Source organism: Homalodisca vitripennis, chromosome 1 (assembly GCF_021130785.1).
Source record: "Homalodisca vitripennis isolate AUS2020 chromosome 1, UT_GWSS_2.1, whole genome shotgun sequence".
Lineage (NCBI taxonomy): Eukaryota > Metazoa > Arthropoda > Insecta > Hemiptera > Cicadellidae > Homalodisca > Homalodisca vitripennis.
This window is the reverse complement of record NC_060207.1, coordinates 220,774,253-220,797,655: the sequence shown is the minus strand read 5'-3', so window position 1 is coordinate 220,797,655 and position 23,403 is coordinate 220,774,253. Positions and strand designations below refer to the sequence as shown.

Genomic DNA, 23,403 nt, shown 5'->3' with positions numbered 1-23,403 from the left:
GTGCCTTTATTGATTTCTAAATTTACAAAGTTAAATTTCACTTAAGAGCGTTAGCGTAGGAAGCTTTAGTACCTTAAACAAGTTATTTTAGAGATATTAGGAATGTGATCGTGTTGGTTATATTATGTGGTACAATAACAGGTACAAAACGAGTGTATCATCGCCGTATGGTACACGTTATGTGTATATAAAACGTAAATTAGTGTACAATCATCTTTGGCTGTAAATTAAGGTCACCTGAGTGACTATTCTATTGTGATTCTTTAAATATTAGCTTATATAGGGTATAGCTATACAGGTATCTAGATATTACTTTGGCATGGAAACGTGCAACTGTTTTTATGTTTCTTGTATGTTTAGGGTAGAAAGAGTTGATTTTACCTCTATAGATATTTTTTATTGAATGCGAACTAACTCTGTAGAATACTGTTTTGTAAATATAGCTTGCCGGCAACAGGTGACAGATGTTTACACTTGGCCTTAGGTGAGATAATAAACAGTCCGTAGCAAACTTTGCCATATACGTAATAGTGTTATATAAACTTAAGATTACCTTTATACACTTACAGAGCTGTATGTACTTGGAAATAGCCAGCATTCAAATCTACAGCACTTGCTTTTTATCGTAGAAACGGTTATAATTGTAACAATCACCAATGTTTCAAAATACTTCTCACCCTTAAGATTGTCTATTTTCTTTCTATGGAATTTTTGTGGTTGGAATGATTTTGATTGTTTATTCACAAGCATCAGCCTCAAAAGATATTCTCTTTCATTAGTCAATGAAATTGGTTATTTTTTCTCAAAAGCCTTTATTACTCTATTATGTCATAAAATTTTTCAATATTATTAACAAAATTAAATGGCCACAATTGAGCGAAGAATGTTTGTAGCGTCAAAAGCTGAAACCGTTTTAGATCCGGTGTTTGTTACTCTGTAACAAATAGAATGTAACATACTGCGCAATTTTATATTCTGTTAAGTTTATAAGGGGATTATATAATGGTTTAGTATCCTACTTAATCCCTGGTAACCGCATAAAAACCATAATGCTATTAAATTTTGTAATAACCAATTGTATGTATATATGTATTTATAGGGTTTCAATTTTATTTCTAAATGCTGTAGTTTGGGGTCATCCATAACGTATGTCCTGTAAGAATAAAGAAAGGGGAAAAAAAATAGCGATGAGATGGGATCTGAAAATTAACAAAAAGTGATAATGCCATATATGGAGGACCCTTTAGTGTATATTTTACTATTAGGAAAGGTGAGCATCCCTGTGTCTACTCATTTTTTGTTTTGTTTTTGCGATTACCAAACATATTCTTAACTTTTATTTTAATTGTTCAGTTATGAGTTTTACAGCATCTTGAGTGGGTGGATGAGGTCCCCCTTTGTATTGTCCCAAGGGCAACTTCCTCAAAATGTTTCAAGTTCCTTTGTTTTATAGGAAATAAAGTATATCTATCCTTTTGGGCATTGAGAGGTTTGTTGCAAAAGTGGCAATGTCATTTAACGTTTACAAAGTAAATGTATCTTACTTATCGTTGCAGGGTATGTGGTGAAGACAACATTATTTTCTTTTAAAATTTTTTTGGAAGTTATGTCAAAAATTTGTTTCAGGGATTTCCAATATTTGTATTCACATTGATTCCCTGTTCTAGAGGGACTACAAAAAGTGATTTGATTTTGATAGAATATGGAATATGTTATAGAATTATGTCCATGTTTTAATCATTTGTTAAATTTTAACAATTTTAAACCAATGTAAGGTATTGACAATTGCTTTACATATAATGGGGAATTTGGTTAAAAAATTAACATCCTTGAAAATGTGATACAAATGAGCAAAAAATCTAATGAAGAGTCTGGGGTTAGTAAATGATTTGTTGTAAAAATCTTAAATCGGTACTGTCAATATCCAAAATGTGTATGTATTATATATTTACCGTGATAATGGAATTCCCTCAATCGAATAGTAAAACATTTGTTGCTAACATTTTTTTTGTAATGAAGATATTAGGTTTTATTGTAAAAATATTCAAATAGAGAGTTGAGAGTGAAAGGCTTGAAGATCATGTTACCTCAAAAATCAGTTAAGTGAATTGCAGATTATGTATTATTAATTCATAGCTTTTTCCGAATACGGTTAAAATAAGTTCATACACTCACTCAGCCCCTTGTCTACGCCAAATCGATTCGTAATAATGTGCAGATCGATTTGAATGGATGGTCTAAAGGTTTAGCCCCTCCCAATTAGTTAACCCTTTTCTGTACATGCCTACAGAATCTGACAACGAAGCTGTAAGTATGACTGTTCTTATTGCTGTGGCTAACCAATGGCATCTGTATAAGTAGCACATACTTAACTCACTCAGGTGTTGGTTTTCATATAAACCAAGTACTTAAATACTCAGAAAAGACTGTGCAGGTGTTGAAATTTCAGCCTTTGTAGATCTAGATGGATTCTTGTAAAAGTTGTATTTGTCCTTAAAATCCGCCTTTCTGCTTATTTTGGAAGGCCTGTGATCCAAAGTGCATTAGATTAGGACTTTAAGAGAGAAAAATCACAGTTTTCATGCCTAACCTGGTTTAGCGCTCCATAGTTCGTGCTAAGTACTTCAGGTGTTTTATGCATAACATTCAACATTGATGTTGAACCGTGGTTCATCACAATGTAATTTGTAACTGCAGTAAAACCTGTCATATTCGGCATCTCCGGCTTGGTGAAAAACGATAAAATGTTATCTAACTGTAAGCCTTACAAGCAAGGAATACCATATGAGCAAGCTCAATCATTTTCTCCCACATATCTGCCAGGGTGGTAACTATGCGGGAAAGATTGTGGACTTTTTTCCCGTAGTGGTATTTTTAGGCGAATCAATGCTGTTGTGTTTTCAAATGTATATTGGGTCAAAGGTACAGGATGGTTGCTAGTGATGGGATGGTTAAATTTTACATTTTCAGTCATTTAAGATCTAAATTTTAAATACTGCACATTTTACTGAATGTTTAATTTTTTGTAAAATAAATTTGTATTTATATCTTCTTAATTGGTATTTTACTTTACGAACATTACAACAACAAATAATTAAAATATCCATTGCAGTAGAATAAAATTTGAAATAGAATAAATTTTATGAGAAACAGATCCAGTGAAGTATTTATGTTTTTACTGTACAATTACATAGTGGCTAACGTATAACACTAGGTTTCAAGAATTGAATCAATTCTCTTCATCACGCATAGGAAATTTAATGCACAAAAAAGTACTTCAAACGTAAAACGTGCAGCAACGGACTCCCACTAAAATTATTATACCTGACAACATCTTTAAGTCCAGACAGGAGAAAATTAACACAGGCATTGTCACTGCAAATAAGTCAAAAGTACAGGAAGGCGATGGTCGGAAGGGGGAAGGATAAGGCAGCCAATGTCATGGTGTGTGTATGAATTTTGTTGGTTGAGTTTGTTTTATTTTTAAAATCTTTAAGTTTTCTACTTCATTCTTTTTTTATATTGGTACTCAAAGTGGCCTAACTTTAACAGAAGGTTATCTTAGCGGTTGGTCTGCTAATTTATCTATGAGGCCTCAATAAGTTTGCGTTTGAAGAATTTCTCCTCACAATGTATTATGTTTATGTTGGCTTTACCCCATTTCATGTAATGATTTTCAGATCAGCAATGTTGAGCAAGTTTGGACTTTTCCAATGAGCCCTTTCTGTATTTTCTGTATGTTCTGTAAGTATCACATTTAGTGGTGGTTTTTTCCCCCAATGGTGATAAGCAATTCTTGCTGTAAAGATTTAGATGCAAAAGAAACTATTTTACTGATTTCCTTGCTGTATGAAGGTTAGATGACTGGAATGTTAGTTGACCTGAGGTGGAAGTTTTAAGTTTACTGGTTTCGGATGCATACCGATAGAATCAATTCTTTGTTTAAAGTGTGTTGTTGATGATGGAAGATTTGAAAGGATGTAACATATAACAATGGCAAATTTCCGAAATCCCCTTAATCCTTCAAACCTTCCTTTGTCAATAACAAACTTTAAACAAAGAAGTACGTGTGGTGCCTTCAAACCCCTCCGACATATTGGGCCAGATATGTCAGGTTTTACTGTATGTCCTCATTTTTGTGTAAATTGTCTTTTTCGTTACTGTGTTTGCTTTTAAAGCAAATCCGGTAATGGACATTTTTTGAACATCCAAATAATAAGTTTTTGAATTGTAACATTAGTTTTGAATATGTTTTTACTGTTATCTTAAATTCTGAATTACTACAGACCAAATTAAGATACATGATTTAAAATCTGAACAATAAAGCAAATTAAATCTACTTCTACTACACAAGTTGTACAACCACTGGCGTTATAAGCTTTTTGAGTAGTCGCACACATACGACTTTTTAAATCTATGAACTGTTATATAGGATATTATAATCAATTTTGAGATGGGTATAAGTGATGTAAAATAAATTTTGGATTTAATTAATAAAATTACTTGTTAATCATCAGTACCTGCACAGTTGTTACTATTAATAGCTATGTATTTTTGTAACAATACTTTCTATTCCATGTAACTCGTAAGTATATAGCAGACTTTGAATGTATATAAATATTAATGGTGTTTCGGTAGTATGATAACATATAAGAAATATAGAATGTCTAATTTTTCCTTAGATGTTATATTTTCTGGACATAGTTTCGTGAAACACATGCAAACTTTTAAATTGTTGATATTTACTATTGAAATTGGGCTTTGATGTACGAAGTACTGGATATTTCACCATTTACCCAGATTTTACACTACTTTTGCTCATATAATCAAATGCACTTCTAGTACAAGTAATGCTATAATGTACTAAGCATTTCGTTTCGGTTGTTTTCCCACATTTTTTAACCAAAACCTGACGGCCATATTTTAACTCTTATTTCTGGGATAGTTTTGTCTTTTAGTCTTGAGTAGCACAGTGGCAGTTGTAGCAGGTGTTTAATATACCAACTACTGCAAGCTATGGTAGTGAATGTGATGAATTTGTTTTAAATATTGGAACATGTGAACATTAGTTTTTATTTTCTTTGAATTTTATGGTATAAATTACAATAAAAGTTAAGGTTGGCCAACTTGCAAAACAAAATCCAATCAGTTGTATAGTTAATCTGAACACTAAAAAAAGCTATTTATATAAAGCCCATTGAAAAAAATCATTCAAAATTAGTCAGTTTGTTTCTTTGTTTGGAAGTAGTTATATGAGTACCTTTTTATTATACATTCTGTCAGTCTTACTAAAAAGGTACGATTTGATTATTCCAGCTAACTTTTTACTTTGCTTTACATTGTTTTTTTTATATATTAAATATAAGAAAAGAAAAGGCTTTTGTTATATCATTTATGGCATTTTTACTTCAACACTAACTGCAGTATTTTTTTATAGAATTTCTGTAATATTATTTTGGCTATACATTAGTAGTGCCTTCTTAGTACCTAAATATATTGTAGATTAAACCTGCCTACTTTTGCTGCTCAACTGCCCATTTTTTTCCACAAAAAAACTGTTGTAATGTTGTAAGTTTTATATGTCCAGTTTTAATTTGATATCAATGCATAAACTTGCTTGTTGCAATCTGTATTGTGAATTGTTTACTAAAACGAAACGTGTTTTTAGTACGGCTTAGTGTTAGTTTCACTGCCTTGCCCACTTCGAACGAATAGAACTGTTGTGCCCATTGCAAGTTAGCATTGTTGTTGTTGTTGTTGTTAGCCCACCATGTTGTTTTATATCATTGAGTTTGGATTTGTGTGAGGACCGCCACTGGATTGTACTTATGTTGTCATGTACCTCTACGTTTAGTTCGATTTGTTGTTTAGCGTCAGTTAAGCGTTGTGCCTGCAAGTTTCTTTCGTACACACATGGGTCTACGTGTTTTATTAAACGTCTTCAGTTTGTCCTTTCGCAACATTTAATTTTCTTGTACGTTCAATAATGAAAATTAAATTAATTGTTACCAGTGCAAATATTTTATTCAATTTTATAAAGTGATTTTTAAAGGGCTGGTACCAAATGTTTTTCATACGAACAGAGCATAAAATTAATAAGAACCCATGTGTGTAAAGACTGGATGTATTTGAAATATTTGTCAATATTCTATAAAATTATAATGATCGTTGTTCACAGGTTATAGTATATAAGATTAATTTAGGTATATTATATAATTTGTTGATTCATTGTTTTTACTGATTATATTTTGGCCTATGCTTTATAGATGCCTTAGATATTGCCAAATAAACTGTTACTTACAACAAATGACGTGTTTATTTTTAACTCCCACTACTGATAATGAATTACCTGAAAGGATAAACAGATTTAGGATTTAATTTGTCATCATCAAATTATTTCTCATTGGAAGATTCTTCAGTGTATATTTTTCTGAATTTTATTATCCTTATTTATTTTATTTTATTAGACCATATTTTTCCTATTACAAGTTTATTTAATGTTTTGTCTAAATTTATTCTAGTTAAGTTGTACACACTGCGATATGAAACATATGCCATTAGGAGCAAAATTGAGAAAAAACGAGCTGTAATGACAAATGAGTTTAATTCACCAACTGGCCATATAGCAACTTTTGCGTGGACAGGCCTATTTTGGCCAATTTACAGGGTTTTTTTTAAATATTATACAATGCACATGATTTATGCAGATGTACACTAATCATATATATTTTTCGCCAAAGTATGCATAATTTGAATAGTAAACTGGAGAAAAATATTAAAACTCATACAAAAATATTAAATTGCAAAAAATATTGGTTGCTGAGCAAGTATAGTGCAAAACCACAAATATCGAGTTCTCTGGTCATGTAACAAAGGTTTTTTTGGAAAATAAAAAATAGCCAGAAGATGCAAAATTGATTATGACATCATAAACAAAAAGTAGCAATTTCATCAGAAATACAATTGTTTTGCATGTCATTTATTTACAAACACACTTTTATATCATAGTAATCCAAAATAGATGTTATATTAAGTAAATTAAAACTTGTTTGTCGTAGCTTAAAAATTAAAAACAAGAATGTTGATTTTTAAAATATGAAATTTTTGGTGAAAATTATATTGTATTTATGTTGGTTTTGTAAATTCAATATTTTGTAAAATAGTGTAGAATCAAAGCTTTTTATTAAAATATAAGACATTTAGTAAATGTTATTCTTACCAGAATTAAGAGTAATTGAAAGTAATATTGTTTTATATACATGGTGTAAATTTAGTCCTGATATGCTTGGATATGTATTCCAAACGGGTTGAGATATCGATGAACAACCTTCATCATATTTATTACAATACTTTTATGGATTTTTTTAATGATAAAAAGAATGTCACATTTTTTTCAAAGGGAGGTAAGAATAGGGGGTGGGTAACTTTAAAATTTTTCAAATTGTAACATGTAATTTTAAATGTCTAATCAATCGAAACACAATGACATGACAAAACATCACTACGACGATCCTAGCAAAAATTATGGGCAAATAACCCCTTACATTGTAATGCCACCTAGAAAAAGACACCAATACCAAACCATGCAAGAACCAATTTCTATGCACACCAGAAACATTAGTACTAAGTAAAGGGATAAGCTGGGCACCTCAGTCTTACTAAAAGATATCACGCATACATTGTGTTGAAATGCACCAGACGTTGGCATTATCAGATTATATTTTGCGTTATTTGCCCATAACTTTTACTAGAAACGCCGTAGAGGTGTTTTCTTAGTATCATTGTGTTTGTATTAACTAGACCTTTAAAATGACAAGTCACAAGATAGGGGTTGCAATTTAAAAATTTAAAGTTACCCCCCCCATTTTTAAAGGGGGAATTTTATTATTATTCAAAAAAAGTATGGTGAAGGTTGTACATCGATATCTCAATCCGTTTTGAATATATCCAGGCATATCTTCTTAATTTACACCCTGTAATACACAACACACAATACCTAAGATTTTCTAATAATAATTGTAATGGTTTAGTGTTAAAATATAATCACGATAAATAAAACGCACAGAAATATAAATCAGTAAGTAATTTTCATTGTTTACACACATACAGTATTTATGCAACACACTACGTGTCTTTTCAATTGGCGTTTTCAGCCCGGGCAACAGCTGATAATGATAGTAACACGCATAATGTTGCACTTCTTCATCTGGAGGCAAGGCCAACAGTATCAAACAAAATTCACAGACTTTTAAATTGAAACTTCAATTCTTCTAGTTCCAAACTGTAATAGTTTATCCCTAATACATATATATATATATATATATATATATATATATATATATATATATATAATAAAAACTATTAGATAGTCACTTGCCATTATAGAGAAACACATGTGCAATCACTAGGCAACCCATTTTTTATACGTTTAAAGAAAACATAGATTTGTAACAGAAAAAAATAAATGTTTAGAAAGAGCTGCACTTTTCAGTGATGCAAGTTTCATTCTCGCAAAACGAAAATTCCCTTTGGTTTGATACCTTGAAGGTAAAATTTCCCCTGATGGGGTACACATCGTCATGAACATGTTAAAGGTCTTTGACCAGTAATGATGCTTTTACAAAAAAAATCTAAATCAACGCTTTCAGTGTTGATTGCAGGAATTACATGATCTGACACCTAATAGGTCGGTCGATGTATCCAGGGTTAAAGACCTTAACTGGATTGAAGCCATAAGATTCATGTACTATGCATCGAGTGAATGGGGAATATTCTTTGCACTTTGTCACAGGAATAGCCTGCCAATGATGGTAATGGTAAATAAACAAGCTGAACTTAAGACATTTTATACCACTGATGATTTTTTTAAACCAATTTTAATAATAAAAGTCAGGAATATAAATATTTTAATTTTGGTTTTTGTAAATACTATAAAGTAAAGGTATAATCAGACATAACAAAACACAAAATCAGTGTAGTAAAGATTCAATTCAAAATAGCACAAAAACCTTTAACTTTTTGCAAACTGTATACAATTTTGTATTTGATGCAGTAATATTATTCTAGTATAAATGTTCCACATGCTGGAAAATTCTTACTTTTATTAACACTTAAATTTATCTAAAATTAAATTAGGGTTGGTGGAGTAAAAACAACAACAAAAGTACACATGTAAAACACTTTTTATTCATTTTCTTTTTTTTCCATTTTTTTTTAACTTATATAATTTATATTCATGGAACACATTTACATATTTATTACTAATGGTATAAAAACATAGTTATTAACAATATTATGTTATAAATAACATAAAACTAGTTTACAATGTAAGAGATGAACACCTCTTTACATTTTTACAGGAACTGTCATTAAGTAATTAATGACTACTTAACATCTGTGGCCAACATAAGTGCTGGTCATATTAGAGTTAATAAATAAAAATTGATATTAAAATACTACAGGAATGGTTTCAAATGGGGAGAGAAAATTATATAAAAATTACAGTTACATTGTAGAAAATATTAATAAATAGTGGTTTATTGAGTGAATCTAAATGTAGAGTCTACGATTAAAAAAGTGAAAAAGAAACAGAATCAGAAGATATTTACCAACTTTATTGAATTTTTTTACTCAACTGAAGAAAGTTAGCAGCATTTACAATATTATCTACATCTTGATTGGGAACTTATGCTATGATCAGAAGTGGAATAAATAGATTTATGATAAATAAATAATGCGAAGTTATGAGGTAGCTATTAGTTTAAATACTGAAATGTAAAGTATTTAAAGGTGAAAAAAAAAATATCAATGTCGAATAATTTAAGTTAAAATTTAAAACTAACATAAACCCAAATTTGCAAAAATCTGGTGAGATTAGTAAACCTTTTTCTAAAAATAAATATGAAAGCGTGTCATAATTTTTTTTCTTCATAACAGTATTTAACACAGTTTTCATTTATTACAAGTGTACAACCACCAGCTGTTTAACTGACATCAGTCAGGTCTTGCAAAACAGATTAACACGTTGACTGCGGCTGATGCCTTACAACGCAGAATGCCTTACACTGAGCACAGTGACAATACTCAACATCAGTCAGTATACAGCCGCAGTGAAGGCGTTAACAGTTTCATGCAGCCAAATTTTGAAACATTCTAGAGTCATAGATGAAATATATCTATCACGTTTTATGCCACAACACATCTCCTTAAGATTACAGTATTCATCAAGGCTATTGCCGTAATTTGCTTTAACCTTGCGTGTTATGAGTACCATAACGCAATAGTTGTGTATTGGTAGTTCAGTCATGTTGTGATAGCCATACAACACGCAAGGTAGAAGTGAAGTTCGGCAAGAGACGAGACTCGAGTAGTGAAGTTTGATGAGACATCATTATGGCTTAATATTTGATGCGGTAATTCTGACATTATTCTACTTATATGGAGAAAGAAAATTATTTTAATAACTTTACTGATTTTTAGCTGAATGTAGCTTACCAATTAATTGTTTCTTTATACAGAACAGCTGATTGTAGTTCACGTGTTACAATGTTTGGTCACTAATAAATTGTCTTAATGCTGGAATTTTACTTTAATTATGAACGTTTTATATACGATAGACATCCACGAAAGTGTAATGTACACAGTAAATTAATACAAAGAGCTTCAATTATTTAAGTCAACTTTCTAGAAAATACTAACTATGGTATGCACTGTGAAGAAATATATAATTTCATAAAATATAACATATCCAAACTTGTTTTTTAAAAACTATTCACTTTTGACTTTTAGGACCTTTGACCAAAAAAAATTGAGGTCATATTCATACTCATTCGTCAAGTGCCCGTTTATCTAGTATATAATGGAAAGTATTTTTCATATGATAAATATATAAAAAGTTTATTTAGTGACCAAACATTTTGAAATGAAATACGTCTGTTAAATACAAATTGACACATTTGAATAACATAGATAAAAAACCTGCAGCTAATCTATTACAACACAATTGCAATTTTGTGTAGGCGAATAGATGTACACTGGTCTTTGGTATATTGTGTTTTGGGTCTGTAATACACATATTTGTGATTGTGGTTTAGCAAGAATACTGGTTTATTCAAATGGATTGTATTCTTGTATAAACCGCACAAGTACAAAACTTTATTTGAATCATTTTTTTTTATCTTTGATCACACGATTTTTTATGTTTTTGTTCTAAAAGGAGGAATACATGGTTGTCATAATCACACTGTTAATTTTGTAATCTTTTAGACATATTGTTATATCTAATTTAACAGAGAGCAAGTTCCATACATGTCAAACTATACAGCGATTATCCCTCATCATCTCTAAACAGAAGGTATAAGTACATACGATTAAAATACAACATTTACTTTACTATTCCTTGATCTTGTCAGACAATTCATAATATTAAATTATCTATTTTTATTTTTCTGAAACATGTTTTTACGAGCTATACTTATAACTATTTTGGAAACATCCATTTCAATGGACATCCAGAAAGTAAATTTTCAGATTCAGATTCAAAAAACAGATTCAGACATAAATATAACCAATCACAATGTATCAACATTTAGTTTTGAACTTACAACTTAGATTGAGTATTCGAATTAAAATCAATATCAGAATAGTATTCTAAAGTTCTAAATGCACATAACTTGACAACACATTAAATACAATTCACAACAAATAACATCAGATCAAGCCATTTTCTTCAACATCAAGATGGTAGAATACACGAAAAAACTACTACAGAAATTAAGTACCAAATTAAGATCTATTCATAAATTCTGTTTTTTATAATGACCATACTATTACTGTAATAATTATAAATGTGCTCAACTTTAACTAGCTTATTACGGACATGTTAAATAAAATTATGCATAAATGCAGGTCATTATGTTTGTGTAACTAAAGGTCATAAGAGAGAACATGTTTAATATTGATATTAGTGCTGGTTTAAACAATGGCAATCATGTTCATTTATTGTTAAAGCAACACTGAACTTCTATTCCTTCTATTCAACATCCAGTTTACCAAATCTGTCTTTCATTTAACATTCTACATACAGCATCATGCTAACAAACTTCATTACTCAAATAATGACCTAATTACACACTGGTCCACATAACAATAAATCTGAATTTTCATGGCACTTTAAAAGGCAGCATCTACTAAAAAAAATTTAACTCAATGCGGCTACGTTTACTTTCCTAATGGTACAATTATTGCAATTTTGAAAGACAACGGAGTCAGTTCTTATTGCACAACACTGTTTCAAGCACAACAAAAGTCTTTTTACATGGTCCACTTACTTGCTAAATAACAATACGTGAGCTTCCTCTACGGAAAAAATGTTGCTGTTGAACAAATGTCACACGTTTATTCAACAACAACTGACAAAGCTAATCTTCACCCTACCTACGCAGGTACAAACTACAGTATCACGAATAACTTACAATAATGAACTATGTACATGACTTACTAATACATATGACTTAATTATAATTAACAAGGAAAAAATGTTTAATAATTATAATGAACAGGCATTAAGATTTTCAATAATAAAACGGTTTACTGTCCTAAATCGATATATTTACACACAGCTGCTTGAATAGGTCTTACCTCTTGTAAAAATTATGCAATTTGTAAAAATAACCCTTTAATAAAAGCAAAAAACATGCAGTAAACGGAAAGTTTTAATTCTAATAAAAAAATAAAAACCAAGCGCAACATTAACTGATAAATTACGGTACATATTTATCTAATTAAAACTATAAGCTGGATATAACAGTCTATAAAACATGGAAAACTTTGAAACGTAAAAGACAGAAAATAAAAGAATAAAACAAAGGACATTCTAAGCCTTAACGAGTTTTAAGATGGCTTATGAATGGTGACATTGTTGTTGATGATTAAGTTGATGTTATACTGAGTGTTGGATGCGTCACTATCCTCGTGAGTGGGGCTGGTCTTTTGCCGCTTACTGGCAGGTTCGCATGTGTCTTCTGGTTTCCGACACAACTTCTATTTCTGGAGTTTCTAATGTCATTAGCTGTCCGTTGCCATCTTGTCTGAGGAAATTAAAAAGTTATTAAACACTTGATTTAGGAAAAATACAGGGTGATTCGGATAGTGTTATCGGCACTTTCTGAGCTTACTGCACTATAAAAGATAATGAAAAAAGTTCATATACGAGGGGGTACCCAAAAAAAAACCGGAATTATTTTATAAAAATTATATATTATCAAATTTTTTACAATACGACCTTATCTCCTTCAAAATAATCTCCATTACAACTAATACACTTGTCCCAACGGTATTTCCATTAATCAAAACATTTTTTGTAGTCATCTTTAGAAATGGCTGCAAGCTCGAGCTTCGTTTTTTTCTTAACCTCTTCAACGCTGTCAAATCGTTGACCTTTCAAGCCTCTTTTCATGTGTGGAAATAAAAAAAGTCGCATGGAGCGAGGTCAGGCGAGTAAGGTGCGTGGGGCAGCGGAACCATGCCGTTTTTGGCTAAAAACTGCCTAACTGAGATGGCTGTGTGTGCCGGTGCGTTGTCGTGGTGGAAGAACCAGTCTCCAGTCTGCCACAAATCGGGTCTTTTCTGGCGAACTTTTCGCTGAACCGAGCTCCAAGTTAACCCACTACTCTCTGATAGTTCCTCAATTGTCTGTCGACGGTCGGTGAGCACAAGTTCACGAATTTTCTCAACATTTTCGTCCGTTCGAGAGGTTGATGGACGTCCAGAACGAGGTTTGTCTTCAATCGATATGTCGCCATTTTTAAATCGAGCGAACCACTCGTAGACCTGAGTTTTTCCCATAGCATCATCTTTGTAAGCTGTATTCAACATTAAAATAGTTTCTGCAGCATTTTTACCAAGTAAAAAACAAAATTTCACAGCTGCACGTTGTTCACTTAAACTTGCCATGACAAAAAACGAAACAAGAACAAAACATGGTTAGCGAAAACAGTCACTACGAACGAACAGAATGCACTAGGACAACGGAACTGGGGTCACTGAGCTCGCAATGGGTTGCGCGACACACGCCTAGCGGCAGGAATGTGTACTACACGCTGCCGGCTGCCAGCAATACAATTCTGGTTTTTTTTTGGGTACCCCCTCGTAAACATAGGTCATTATTTTTTATATAGTACAATAAGCTCACAAACCCGAATCACCCTGTATATAAAAACAAACAGGGAGTTGTAGATGCATTAAATTTCCAACTGAGAAACAACTATGAACTAAAAGAAGATACAAAGATAGATTACAGATGAAAGATTTTCGAAGTCCGAACCTCACTAACTAAAACATCTTAAGTAATAATATAAACCTCTAAAAATAAATAATTTCTTAAGGGTTAGGCGATAAGCGTTAGTGGCCAACTTCAATGATAAATACTTGAGCAATCCACACCAAAATGGTCCAGTAGTGGTTGTTACAAATAAATCCCTCCTGTATACCTCACGCTTTACGTGTGTGAAACATTACTGATCCGTCTCAGCATCTGTTGCAATAAACATTCGTCTTTTTCTTGGATAACATGTAAATCAAACACACAGTAGTATCCATAGTTTATAATTATTATGGATTTATAATCAAGGTACACCACACCATGAATCGTATAACAGGTTGCATGCACAATTCTAATCTGGAACTCATTTAATTTTCGAAATGTCATGTGAGCAGGTTTATAGACAATCACAGAAAAAAGAAATTGGTAAAAGAATTGTGTTAAGCTAAATTCCATGGTTAGACATACATTATTATAGAACGCATTCTCGTATATTATGTAGAAAGGAAGTTTCATGCAAAATTTTAATTGTATGGATTAAATATTTCTCGAGATATCTTGGAACATGATAAATAAAACTTTTGGAAATCAAATCTTGTCACTAAAATTTATTTTCCACTCTATTATGTTTTAATTTTATTATATGAATAAAAATGCCACATCCTCAGATCACATATGATAGTACGCAGTTTGGTTGCCAATTTATTTATTCTTCTATTTTCTAGACCAATACAAAAATATTCACTAACACAGCCAAATCCAATGGATTGATATGCACCATCATCAAATCAGTGTTACCATACAGATATGAAGCTTGAAACAAAATTTCAAGTCTGTAAGCCGTTTTGTTTTTCGAGATATTGTGCAAGCTTTAAAAAGAAAGAAAAAAACAGATATGTTATTCTAGTATTATAAGAAAATTAACATCCAAAATGTTTAATTTTACCATTAAGTATTACACATACAGTTTTGCTACATTAATTAAACCTGAAGTGTCAAAATTATTAAAGTGATATTTTCTGGAGCAGCAACCTATAAAATAAATAATTTAAATAGTAAACAGGACGTTATAACTTTTGGTATCTGTTTTGCGAAATAAAACATGGTGCTTTTCGGAGTTACAGGTCTCTACATGTTCTATCATACAAGAATTTACAAGTTTGAACTTACTCGGCAGGTGTCCAATCACTAGGCATTGTGTTTTCATCATGAAGCTCTATGTTAGGCGAGGCCAACACAACCCCCTCAACCGTAGATTCTACATCTGAAATAGAAAAAGATCTATGAAAAAAAAGTATTACACAGCAGTGATGTTCTCCCTGACAAAATAAATTAAGTCAATGTCAAAGCAATGAAGGCATTAACGTTATCTGATCCTGCCGGTATCTTTACACAGTATTCACCTCATTCGTACTCATCTGATTCGTTAACACTGGAGCAGCACAATTTTACATGTTATTTAGTTTTTAAGTGTACCAACCTAGTACACCACTACCAGTTTGGGATCCACCTTCACTGTGGTTCAGACTCCAACCACTAAAATATTGAAGGAGTCTCTTTGTTGCTACTGCTAATTGAGTTATAATTAATGGCTAGCTAAGAAATAGTTTATTACAGCTAATTCTACTTTATTATTCTAATAAACAACTGCTTGAATTGCAGCTTTTAGATTTTTGTTTGTCTTTGAATTTTCCGCTATACGCTCAATTTACTTTTATCTAATTCTATGAAACAATATATTCTCAAAAACTACATATTTAGCAAGCCATAGCTATATTAGTATTTTGAAATTTAAATGTTCATTTTTCACGATGTACTGAAAAAATAGTACATAGACACAAAATAATTTATTGACACAGGCATATTTTTTTTAGGATTAAAAAATCCCTTAAGTGACACCTCAAAACAGCCAACCATTAAAAATAATGACTAGTGTTGATGAGATAAGATTTAGACTTGAATACAGTAAAATCTCGATTATCGGAAATAATAAGGACTGAACATGTTTCGGATAACCAAAATTTCCAATAATAAAAGATTATGGTAATGAAGAACTTCCGGGAAATATACGTAGGTATACTCAAATTGTAACATTAATGTATTATTTTATTATATGCACAGAACAAAAATAATTTACAGAATTTTTACAATCAACTGAATTCGTTCCTGAAAAATTCAAGAGGCAACAGTAAATGACCCTGAACTAACCACTGCACACAACCACTGAGCGATAATGGAGAAACTAGTAGGGTTGGCTATTGCGGCACTGACATTCCAAGATAAGAGGTGGAAGGGGTTGGGGCAGCAGTCTGGGGCATGTAGGGATGGTAACTCATCTACTGACAGTACAGTCATGACTGAATGCACTACTAGTGAAAACTCGGATGGTATTGAGGAGGAAGGTTTTTTTTTGCTCGATTTTGCAAACATCGGCCCAGCATTGAGGAGATCGAGGTGTTGTCCTCTACTGACAGCCCGTAATACATATTTTGAGTATATATGTTGAGGTTACTGTTGCCAAATTATTTTTTCTTTCTGTTGTTTCCCGATTCGAGGCTACTGGAACTGATTTCACTATTTCTCAAGACATTTCAGAAAACCTAGATTCCCGGGTAATCAAGTTGCGATAATCAGGGTTTTACTGTAGTGAAATACGCTACAGGATTTTTGTTGAACTACATGACTGATTATACCGAAAATACATAATAAAAATACTTACCGGAGGTGGCTTCTTGGCTGTTGTCAAACAGCATAAGCCTGCAAACAGAAGAGCAGACATTAGTCACATAGCACATTATGCAGAACACTTTAGTTAGGACATTTAATGATCTAAAATGAATTTTTTCCACCTCTATAATTAGCAATTTAAACACAAGAAGTTGGTTGAAAGCCCAAAACACACTCGTGATGATGCAGTGGAATCTTGATACATAAAATTCCTTGATAAATCGAAGTTTTGCCATTCTGCTTGAATGTGCTGTTTACTTCAATGCTAATTTTACCTCTATATATCAAAGGTTTAACATAAATAACCTCAATATATAGAATTTTCGCCTTTGATATTCCCTACTGTTAACCTCTATATATCGGCGTTACAGTTTATAAGAGCAACAAACCAAAGTACCGTTCCATAGTTTTCATTTCGAGACTTGAACTCCACCCACCAAAACTCCTTTGTTTTCTGATGTCGTCAAGTTATGAAACTCCACTCTCAGTTTGAATTGGACGTTACCGTGATTCGAACGAATTAAATTTAACTCAGTGAACTGTACGTGTTAGATTTTCAGTTGTGACAGTATTTTGTGTAAAATTACCATAGCAAAACGAAATACTTAACCTTATCAAAATGAAGTTAAACTTATAGAGGCTGTGGACATCGGTAGCAAGAAAAAAAGTGACATTGCAAAGGAGTTTTGTATACTAGCGAATACTCTCTTTACCATTTCTTTCTACACATTTTCCAATAAGATATTTATAATCAAGCCTACACATTTTGTTATCAAGCCTGTGGTTATTTTGAAATATTGAAGTCTGCCTCAAACAGCCTTGATATACACCGACCCCATTATATAGAAATTCTCGATAAATCCACGTTTTGTATTCTCGATTCAGGTTCGATATATTTAGGTTTCACTGTATTATAATTCCTAGTAATGCCACGTAATACGGTCTCAACGAGTTTATCACCAATCAGACCATATCACACTACTCATAGTGAGGGTTAATTACACTGTAAATTGATAACTATCTGAGTAATTTACACAGTACTTACTCTTCTGCGTAGTCTGGCTGACGGAACGGCACTGCCTGCACCAGACAGTCCTTCTGCTGTCCGAACCATCAACACGTGGTTCTCCTCAGACAGGCGCTCCTCTGGGGGAAAACATGCAGATTAAAATTGTGTTACATCATCTCACTGTCTATTCTATACCAATAAGTGACAATCTTAAAATTTTCTTTTAACACTTTGTACCCTGAGCCTGAGTATAGGTCGGGCCGCCTCGGCAGCGCCTGCTACCGGCGCCCGAGTATAGCTCGGGTCGTGTTATTTAATTGTATTATTTATCTCAGTCATCTTATTTTTGGATCCAAACATTTTGATTATGTTCATTGATTGCCCAAGTTTGTATTTGTTGGTTTTGAGATATCTGGGTCACGTTTTAGTAATAAAATACGTATATTTTTCGTCGTACTACAAGCGAGTCTAGACAGCTGATCGTAGGCTCCGCGGCTGATCGTCGGTACTGTCAGTTTGCTTTTTAATGTTTTACGTTGTGAGTCTTAGTGATGTCTTACTAAGTTTTCTACAAATCTTGCCGACAAATACTGAAGCAAATATTATTATAATGTATTCTAAATGTGAATTTAACTGTTTGTAAATAATCAGAACATTAGTTTCTTACTGAATGAGTAAAGGCAAATGTAAGCAATGTGAGGTTATCAGTGTTTTGTTTTGTATTTACACTCGCTTTGTTCTTTCTTCTCGTCTTTCCGTTGATTTTCTTTTATATTCTTTACTTATTATTTTCGAGTTTAAATAATATGGGTGATGAAATCAAAAGTGATGCAATTCGGGATCTTTTGTTTGACTCCGAGTCGGAAAGTGACGATGATTTTGATACACACCTGCGACCAAATATTGATTTTATGAACGATCTAAACGAAAATGTGCGAGATCCTTTATTTGATTCAGACCATTTTGCTTTAAAAATTACCACACTAAGGCGAACTACCTGAACTAACATGTAGCAAAAACTTTTTTTTTGTATTTTTTACATAACATTCAATATTATGTAATAATTTTATTTTGAAATAAAACTTTATATTTGTATACATTTCAAAAAAGTATGTATCTCTATCTTTAAAAATATATATAGTATGAGTTTATAACATAATTACTGTAATAACACAGAATTTTTTAAAAGCATCGTAAAACTCCCAGGGAGCCACGCCGAAACATGTATAAAGGGCCCAGGGTACAAAGTGTTAATAAGAAGTAAAAAAGTAACAACACAAGCCATTATTTTCATTTAATTTTAATTTCATTACTACTACTACTGTATAGATTTTGCAATCTTGTGTTAATCTTGCTGAATAAACTAAATTACAAATGTTGGAAAATCCAAAAATATTTCTGCTTTGCAGAAATCAACTTACCTGAATTATTGCTAGTCAAGGTGGTCAACTCAATGCTTCGGTAAGGGGGTGGTTCCTCATGAGGGATACCATGGTGATTCACCCCGCCATCTGAAAAATTTATACCGAGTTTAAAAAACATTTTATGTAGTGTTTTGATACAATTTTGCAGATTTTACTTTTATGCTATTGAATAGATGTCATTTAGGCCTACAATTTTGCGTTCAACTCTTAACTTATACTTTTTTTACTAAAAAATAATTAAATGCTCTATCTTTTGTCCAATTTTGGGGTTTTGGCATCACTAATCATAACTTTTGTACAACTAAAAATTTTAAATTCACTTTTGTAAAAAAAACTTTAATGTTTATAAGGATGCACAATCTTTTAGAGAAAATGTTTCCACAATTGAATAAATTAGATAACTGTTATACTTATGTTAAATTATATATATTAGATTATGTACAAGATATCAAAAACACTCGTCACTCACAAAAATTTGACTCCCAATTTCATAGTGTTGAGACTTGTGACAGTTGATAAGCCATAGTAATTTTATTTCGATTGCGGAAATTATCAATATTTCTTTATAAAAATATATGAGAAGCTGTTTTACTCAAGAAGACAATTTTCGTTTGTAAATTCTTAATGATAAATTATTATTAATCAGTGTCCCAAAAACTTTTATTCTATTGACCTCTCTTCTATAATATGGTCAATTATATGAATAAAAAGTTAAAACTAAAGACACCTCCAACTTTTCCCCTCAATGCTGCAGAGACAAAGTAATGCATTGAGTAAAGCTGAAATATGTTCTATAACTAACAGAAATCAGTTTACCTCTTCGTATAGTTTTTCTGCAAAAGACGTAGAACATGATTGGCACCAGGAGAACCGTAACAACGCCACCCCAGATGTATCTCTCTGTATTGTAGGTGCTTGCTGTAAACATATTGTTAGTATAAAAAAGGGTTTAGCAAACACAGAAAATTACCTTTTTAGTAAGAAAATTACGTATTGCTCATTATGTACAACATGGAATTTCTTATTAAATTCACTTTCTATAGAACTGTACAGTATGTGTAAGAAATATTTTGTAAATGCATCCTTTATCATTGTTTGTTTAGTTTAGTTTCTATAATTTCTCTTCTATTATATAACAAATTAAATTTGTTAGTACATTTGGACCAATTTCCCTGAACTGTTGTATATTTAATTATTTCTCCCCAAAAAAATATTTTAATAGTGTGTTTTGTGAAATAAATAAGTTTTCTTTACAGAAAAAGCTTGTATTTTCTCTGAACTTTGACTCAGTAAAACTCCTAAAATCCATCAATATTGGATTCAATACAAGCAGTGGAGAAAATAACGCAAAAACAAATTTAAACTACACTAAGCCAAAAGCATTGTAGAACTTGCAGAATAGTGATAGGTGATGCAATTAGAAAAGAGGTGTGAAATATCCAGTGCAACATTGGTGACACTATTCGGTATTAAAGAATTCACTGCGGTGGATGTGACTACTATTTTTCCGGCTGTCCTAAAGTCGGCAATGTCTGGTGTTGCAGTGAAGGTGTTAAATGTGTATTTAATCAGTCATCCGGGGTAATATTGAATAAAAATGTCAAACGTTGAACTTCGAAAAAATATTATTACAAGAATTCCAAATCACAAACTACATTTTAACTTTCAAACATTAAAAATAAACATAGAACAATGAGAAACATTAACTCTTGGATAGCAAAATTCTTTAGTGTGATGTTCTACAGGTCGCTAAATATGACCAAACAGGTGTGTGTTAAAGTTTTCACAATACAATATATACTACGTTTGTTATGAATACATTTTACCACGCCCGTGTTCGCCACCAAAACATGCCCTTGAAACCCGAAAAAAACATACGTTAACAAGACATTTTTCATAGAACAGCCATACAAACACAGCAATAAAGATACAAACATTGCGTAATATGTGCAAAGTGCAAATGAAATTATGAGAGTGAAGTATTGAAAAAGCAGAATCGAATGTTTTGCTCTACCTGTGTACCCACATACTTACGATTCCAAAAAAAATTGCAAGTCTGAAAAAAAGAAATATTATTGAATTAAAAACCTGAAACTGACAATATTGTATTTAAATGGTTATTTGTGAACATTGAAGACGTAAGTACTATTAATGTTAAATCCACTAATGATGGTAATGTTAAGTTACTGTGTTAACTAAGGTAAAGCTGGAAGGAGGGTGGCTGGTATAGAACAGGCAAAGACCTAGGAGTAAGGATGACCCTTTAATGGAGAGGTCACACGGGTCACAGGTTCGTTCTTAGATACACAAATTCACAACTGTTACAACTTCTGTATAAATACACAACTCAGGACGGCAAAATCGATAATGCCACATATGATGTTGATGATTGATCGTGACAAATAAAATGAAAAATCGTTTAACCCTTTTGGGATCGAAAGGCCAGCAGCACTGGCCACTCAAAGGTTGCAGACAGTTTGTGTTAGTTTTGCCGTAGTTTGTCCTCGCAACCCTTATGATCAGTATAGATGTGTTGTTTGCCTCTACAGATCAGAATTATTTTTCAATACTTCCGCGTTACTTGCATAGTAATTTAAAATGTTTAAAGAAGAGATGAAAAATAATTTTAAATTAACATTATGGCAAAAATTAATCCGCTTCCGACAAAATGGCGGTGGCCAGTAGAGCTGGCCATACGAGCTCCAAGGAAAAATTATAAATACTGTCTCGAGTGCATAAGGTCAATACAATTAATATTTATTGTATTGAAATTTTTGTAACTTTTGGTTGATATGGAAAGAACACGAGTACAATTCCTATACATGATTGCTAGCCAAAACAAAACAAAAACTCACAGAAGTTAAGACTCTTGGAGCAATTGGAAAAAATTTTAAAATAGTAGTAAATGTTATTAACACAATACTTTTCCGATGTAGTTTATTTTTTGGACGAGTTAATTTCATAAAGAAATCTTTTTGTAAATTATTTATTCTTCAACTCTAAAATGTAAAGATTTGTTTAACGATGGTATAACTTACCATTAGTGTGACTCAAAGTGTTGGGTATAATTGAGGGTATGCACATATCCCTGGTTCGCCCCTCGTGCAGGATTTCCTCCTCAAATCTGAAAAAAATCAATAACAATGGTTTAGAGAAACACAACAAAGGTTTTCTGATAGTTTTAAATATGCACATACAGTTTTCAAATAGTACAAATCTCTACACTAATAAACAAAGATTTGTTCACACTTAACCCTTCTCACGCGTTCTACGGGAAATCTTGAGTTTGTCCCCACAAGAACAATATCAAACCTCATGCAATTTTATATCCTTAATTATGACCATATCCTTATGGGAGATATCTCATTTTAAAGATATAATGAATACACTTCCAAAAGCTTTTTTTTGCAAAGTGTATATTATTTGAACAGAGAAATACAAATGTGTTTGAGATTCTTTGTATGAGTAACATAAAAAATATTGAAAAACTAATAAATAGTAATAATTTAGGAGGAACTTGAAATGATTATAAGTTTACTCACGATTATCCATTTTACAGAATACTTTTGATAAAATACTTAACTAAGAAAAGTTAGGGTAAATGATAAATTTATATTTTTGAATAATTTTTTAAAATAAACTCATCTTTTTAGTATGAAGTTTATAAAAACATGTATTTTTTGTTCGGTTCTTCAACTTGAAGAAAAATGTGTGATATTTACGAGGGTCATTAAAGAGACAAATTGGTCTGGAAAAGAAACCGTTTATTTTTTACAAAACAATACTTTTATACTTTTAAAACATTATCCCCTTGAAAATTTACACAGTCCTTCCAACAGGCTGCAAAGAACTCTTTACCCAGATGTTTAAACCAATTTCCCCACAAACATTTTCATGTCCTCGTTATCATGGAACCTCTTTTC

At 31.8% G+C, this 23,403-nt stretch overlaps 1 protein-coding gene across 2 annotated transcripts in view; it reads right to left on the bottom strand.

Annotated features, from left to right (window-relative positions):
- Positions 1 to 9,598: 9,598 nt before the first annotated feature.
- LOC124353061 overlaps positions 9,599 to 23,403 on the bottom strand; it is a 30,049-nt gene continuing 16,244 nt past the window's right edge. For both annotated transcript variants that reach the window (XM_046802874.1, XM_046802873.1), the window contains exons 5-11: positions 22,519 to 22,604; positions 20,297 to 20,398; positions 19,478 to 19,567; positions 18,093 to 18,193; positions 17,040 to 17,077; positions 15,491 to 15,584; positions 9,599 to 13,088 (exon numbers count right to left, since the gene is read on the bottom strand). In XM_046802874.1, coding sequence (XP_046658830.1) covers positions 17,063 to 17,077; positions 18,093 to 18,193; positions 19,478 to 19,567; positions 20,297 to 20,398; positions 22,519 to 22,604 — 394 coding nt within the window. In that variant the 3' untranslated portion in view covers positions 9,599 to 13,088; positions 15,491 to 15,584; positions 17,040 to 17,062. The remainder of the gene's footprint in view (positions 13,089 to 15,490; positions 15,585 to 17,039; positions 17,078 to 18,092; positions 18,194 to 19,477; positions 19,568 to 20,296; positions 20,399 to 22,518; positions 22,605 to 23,403) is intronic.